This window comes from Schistocerca nitens, chromosome 3 (genome assembly GCF_023898315.1).
Source record: "Schistocerca nitens isolate TAMUIC-IGC-003100 chromosome 3, iqSchNite1.1, whole genome shotgun sequence".
Classification (NCBI taxonomy): Eukaryota; Metazoa; Arthropoda; class Insecta; order Orthoptera; family Acrididae; genus Schistocerca; species Schistocerca nitens.
This window is the reverse complement of record NC_064616.1, coordinates 486,737,562-486,743,561: the sequence shown is the minus strand read 5'-3', so window position 1 is coordinate 486,743,561 and position 6,000 is coordinate 486,737,562. Positions and strand designations below refer to the sequence as shown.

The following is a 6,000-nucleotide window of genomic DNA, read 5'->3' as shown; positions in this document are numbered from 1 at the left end:
CTCTGGTTTCGGCTCTTGAGGAGGAATGGGCTGCCACTCCTTCATAGACATTCTGACACTTCATTGAAACTATCCCCAGCATAGTTCAAGCCCTCATACGAGTATAGAAGAAGGACGGACAAACCTCATATTATTGTCGACCTAATGAATATTCGAATAGTTTTGGTCAGATGGTGTATGTACCTGTATTCAACAGATAAATTTGGGTCACAAGTCTCTCAGATCGCATGGAAAGGGACCATTGTGTGCGGAGAGGGAAATCCTTTCTACTTAGGGGGCTCAACGACTTCTCAGTATTCCGCATTGCCGCACGACTCTTTCTTTCATTTTACCGTGTAATCAGGAATGGCTGCTTGTCTGCGGTGGTGGCCTAGACAAAAATCTGTAGGTTGTTACAGTGCAGAATCGGGATAACGAGCTTTTGTACCTTCCTTGGCATTCTAATTCCAATAGTGATGTGAAGCTGACTTTTCACGTGTAACATGTGCTGTTTTTGAACGACCATCTTCTCTCCCGCAATTCTGCAATACGACCGCCATGATGCTCTGTTACTTGCGCCAGGTGACGAAAGCCTGGCATGTCTGTAGTGCTCGAAAGAACAGACCGGTCTTTCAATAATTGAAATACAGTGTCCATTGGCGCATGCTCATTACGTGGTCACTACTCTATCCACAGCACGCCGTTTTGAAACATTGTGTGTTCTGCCTTTATTCAGTTTCCCATGAAAATACAGCTCTTTTACACTGACGCGACAAAAGCTATCAGATACCTCTTAATACCGTGTCGGATCTCCTTTTACCCGGCGTAGTGCAGCAGCTCGACGTGACATCGATTCAACAAGTCGTTGGAAGTCCCCCACAGAAGTATTGAGCCATGCTGTCTCTATAGCCGTCCATAATTGCGAAATTGTTGCCGGTACAGGATTTTATGCACGAACTGACCTCTCCATTGCGTCTCATAAATGTTCGATGAGATTCATGTCGGGCGATCTGGGTGGCCAAATCATTCGGTCAAATTGTGCAGAACGTTCTTCAAAGCAGTCTGGAACGATTGTGATCCTGTGACATGGTGCATTTTCATCTGTAAAAACTCCATCGTTGTTTGGAAACGGTCGGCCGGAGTGGCCGAGCGGTTCTAGGCGCTACAGTCTGGAGCCGCGCAACCGCTACGGTCGCAGGTTCGAATCCTGCCTCGGGCGTGGATGTGTGTGATGTCCTTAGGTAAGTTAGGTTTAAGTAGTTCTAAGTTCTAGGGGACTGATGACCTCAGAAGTTGTCCCATAGTGCTCAGAGCCATTTGAACCATTTGTTTGGAAACATGGTCATGAATGGCTGCAAACGGTCTTCAAGTAACCGAACACAACCATTTCCAGTCAGTGATCTGTTCAGTTGAACCAGAGGACCCAGTCTATCCATGTAAATATAGCCTACACCATTATGATGCCACCACCAACTTGAGTCCATGGCTTCGTGGGGTCTGCTCCACACTCGAACCCTATCGTCAGCTGCTACCAACTGAAATCAGGACTTCTCTGACCAGGCCACGGTTTTCCAGTCGTCTAGGGTCCGACCGATATGGTCACACGAGCCCGGGTGGGGTTCAGCAGGCGATGTCGTGCTCTTATCAAAGACACTCCCTTCGGTCGTCTGCTGCCATATATTATTAACGCCAGATTTCACCGCACTGTTCTAACGGATACGTTCGTCGCACGTCCCACATTGATTTCTGCGATTATTTCAGGCATCTTTGTTTGTCTGTTAGCATCGACAACTCTACGCAAACGCCGCTGCACTCGGTTGTGAAGTGAAGGGCGTCAGCCACCGCGTTGTCTGTGGCGAGATGTAACGCTTGAAATTTGCTATGCTAGACTCACTCTTGACATTGTGACTCTCAGAATACTGAATTCCCTAACGATTTCCAAAATATAATGTCCCATGTGTCTAGCTCAAGCTACCATTCCACGCTGAAAGTCTGTTAATTCCCATCATGGAGCTATAATCACCTGGGACACCATTTCACACGAATCACCTGAGTACAAATGACAGCTCAGCCAATGAGATGCCTTTTCATACTTTTTTTACGAGATTCTACCGCTATCTGTATACGTGCATATTGCTATCCTATGACTTGTCATCTCAGTATAAACTACATTGTTGAGTAATATTCTCGAAGCTCTCAGACTAGTATTTTCTGCATTTTTGTACAAAACCCTGACCTGTTCTTCCCTCTAGGCGTGCCACACAATAATTGCGTAATGGTGATAGCTCACTTGTCACGCGCATGTAGCCCTAAACTGTACATGACGTGGGGGCACAACCGACATATGCATAAGGATTGTGCCAAAGACGTCTGTTTTCTGGAGAATTATCTGAGATTAGTATCGAGGCAGGGCCTCAGGCGTTGAGTAACAGCAACGCCGAGATTAGGTGCGGAGGCCGGTGCTGCAAACAAACTTATATGGCTGGGAGCCGGTGGCGGGTGGCAGTGGATGTCAGCGATGAGCGCGCGGAAGATGTCCATCAGGGCTGATTACGCGGCGGTGGCGCTGCAGGACCCCGCGCAGTCGCCGCTGCCGCTGCGGGTCCGCGTCTACCCGCGGCGCTGGCTCATCCTGGCCATCTACATGCTCTTTTCGACGTCCAACCTCTGGCAGTGGATACAGTACGCAATAGTCGGAAACTTGGTGCGCAAGTACTACGACGTCAGCAGCTATGCCGTGGACTGGACGTCTGTCCTCTTCATGCTGGTCTACATACCATTCGTTTACCCAGCGTCGTCCCTCATTAACGAGAAGGTGAGTGCTTTGCATACATCGGCAAGCTTTCGTGATCCTTGTCAATAAAAATAATATCTACTCCCGAGCCTGTTCTGTGTAAATCTCTTCATCTCTGAATATGTACTGTAACATACATTCATTTGGACCTGCTTACTGTATTCATGTCTAGGTCTCCTTCTACAACTTTTTACAACTTTTGCGCTCGACACTTCCCTCTATTACCAAATTCATTAATCTTTGATGCCTCAGGATGTGTCCTATCAACTGATCCCTCCTTTTAGTCAAGCTGTGCCATAAATTTCTTTTTTCCCGAATTCGATTCGGTACCTCCTCATTAGTTATTCGATCAAAACAGCTAATCTCCAACATTCTTCTGTAGTATCACCTTTCAAAAGCCTCTGATCTTTCCTCGTCTGAACTACTTATCATCCACGATTCACTTCCGCACAAGGCAACGCTCTACACAGATACCTATAGATAAGACTTTCTAACACTTAAATTTATGTTATGGGTTAACAATTTCCTCTTTTTCTGAAATGAGTTTTTTGCTATTGTCAATCTGAATTTCACACCCGCTCCACTTGGGCTATCATTAGATATTTTGCTGCTCAAACAGTAAATCTCGTCTACTACTTTTAGTGTCTCATTTCATAATTTAATTCCTTCAGCATCGCCAAATTCAATTCGACTACACTCTATTACCCTCCATTTGCTTTGGTTGATGTTCATTTAATAATATATTTTCAAGACACTATCCATTCTGTTCAACTTATCTTCGAAGTTGTTTTGTTTCTGTGACAGAATTGCGACCTCATCGGCAAACCTCGAAGTTTTTCTTTCTTCTTCCTGAACTTTAACATCCCTCCCAAATTTCTGCCTAGTTTCTTTATACATTAGTCAGTGTACAGACTGGTTAACATTGTGGTAAGCTACAGCCCTGGGTCTCAACCTACAACTCCCCTTCCACGACCTTCAACTCTTACGACTGCATTCTGGTTTCAGCACAAGTTGTGGATAGCTTTCCGTTCGGTGTATTTTTTAGCACAACCAGCTTCAGAATTTAAAAGAATGTGTTGCAGTCAATAGATGCCTTTAAATATACAAGTGCTGTAAACATTGGTTTGTCTTTCACCACACTAACTTCTAAGATAGGTCATAGGGTCAGCGTCGCCTCTCGTGTTCCTGCAGTTCTCTGGAACCCTAACTGATTTTCTCAGAGGTCAGCTTCTATCAACCATAAATTATTAAACTGACTGCTCAGTAATATTCACACATGTCTGCACCTGATTCCTTTGGTATTGTAGTTACTACAATCTTCTTGCAGCCTGGGGTATTACACATGTCTGATATATCTTGTATACCAGATGGAAAAGTTTTGTCATGGCTGACTCTCCCAAGAATTTCAAGAATTCTGAAGGAATTTTGTCTGCGCTATGGGCCTCTTTCGACTTATGTCTTTCAGTGTTATGTCAAATTATTCTAGCAGTATGATCTTTTTCCTGGCTTTTCCCGTGTCTTCTCGGTATCGGCATGTTAATATGTTAGTGGTAGAGGGTGGCTGGACGCTCTTCCTGTCACCACACCTTCCTTCCTTCCTTCCAACCGAGAACGGAATTTGTGTATTCCATCTGTGTTTGTCTAGTGTTGTCCCATGTGAAAGAGCTAGACCGTTTTCGAAATGTTTGCGAATCTTGCAACTGAGGTGAAACGTGAGTAGAAGTCCAGTACTCACCTAATCAGATATGGAAAACCGCCTGAACACCACGTCCGAGCGTTGTTCCAGCGATGGCACGTCTCCCCAAATCCCGGAAGCGGAGTGCTAGCCCCGCAGCTATCCAGGACTGAAAGTATCGTATCTCCCTTACAATATGCGTTTACTTCCTCTTCCCTTTTTATAATACTGCCTCTAAGTTCATTTATCTTGTATATCCCATCTATATGTTCTTTCCGCTTTTCAGCTTTCCCTTCAGTGCATGGTACTGATATGTCAGCTTGAGCTCTTGATAACCATATAGCTGCGTCTCTTTTCTCCCAAGATCTCTTTAGTTTTGCTGTTGGCAGCATTTATTTTTCACCTAGTCACGCATGCTTCTACAGCCTTGCATTTGTACTCTAGCCAGTCCAGCTTAGTCATTCCTCAGTTTCTGGCAATCTCGTTTTTTAGACGTCTTTGCTCCCTTCCACCTGCTTCATTTGCTACATCTTTAGGTTTTTTTCTTTCATCTATTAAATGCAATATCCCCTGTGTTAAACAAGGGTTTCTACTAGGCCTTGTGATTTTTACCTATTTTATTCTATGCTGCCTTCACCATCTGATTTTTCAAAGCTTGCCATTCGTCTACTATCGTCTTCCTTTCCTCTATTTCAGTCAAGCATCGCGTAATGCTCCTTCTGAAACACTCAACAAACTCTTGTTCCTTCAGATTATACAATTCCGTCTTCTTAATTTCTTACCTTTACACAGGTTACCAGTTTCACTCTGCAGTTCATAAACAATAAATTATTGTAAGGGTTTACATCAGCCCCTGTAAACGTCTTACAGCTTGAAATGTGATTTCGAATTCTCTGTCTTACCATTACATTATCAGTTTCAATTCTTCCAATGTCTTCAGGTCTCTTTCAAAGATAGGCACGTACTTTTCCTTTTATACTCCTCAACATTTCGATCCTACTGCTGGCATCTTATTGGGAAATTCAAGAGGTTGAATATTGCCGGAAAACAGTTTCCTGTTGTCACATCACGACAGCGTCCTGTGGTTCTCTGAAAAATGAATTAGTGTGAGACAGTTGTCAGGCTCTCACTGGCAGGTAATCGTTATTCACACGTTTTTAATTAAGTTCTGGCATCCTGTGGAGCGCGGAAGGAAAAATTTCAATTATTTAGTTATTGCAGTCTGAAAACTTGCCCTGCTGTGTATCTAAAGCAGGCGGTATAATACATTCAGAAAAATGAAAATTCTCTACAAACTAATACTTTTTATAAATTCAAAATTCTAGTCACGCACTAATAAAAATATTATTATATACAATAAATAATTATAATAAACATATGTCAAAAATCGTAATTAGCTAGAAAGAATATGAACTGAAAATAAGTGATGAGCCAGAAAACAAAAATGAATGTATTAGACCGTTTCTAGAGTGGATTACTCTTGCTGCTCTTCGGTTTACGGCAACGTCTGTATCGCTTCGAGTTTTGCCTGCTCAGAGTTGGACAATAACCT

At 43.5% G+C, this 6,000-nt stretch overlaps 1 protein-coding gene across 1 annotated transcript in view; it reads left to right on the top strand.

The window, feature by feature from the left end:
- Positions 1 to 2,497: 2,497 nt before the first annotated feature.
- Positions 2,498 to 6,000, top strand: part of LOC126249288 (uncharacterized MFS-type transporter C09D4.1-like) — a 201,258-nt gene continuing 197,755 nt past the window's right edge. Inside the window, exon 1 of the mRNA XM_049950943.1 lies at positions 2,498 to 2,794. Within this exon, the coding sequence (XP_049806900.1) occupies positions 2,498 to 2,794 (297 nt within the window). The remainder of the gene's footprint in view (positions 2,795 to 6,000) is intronic.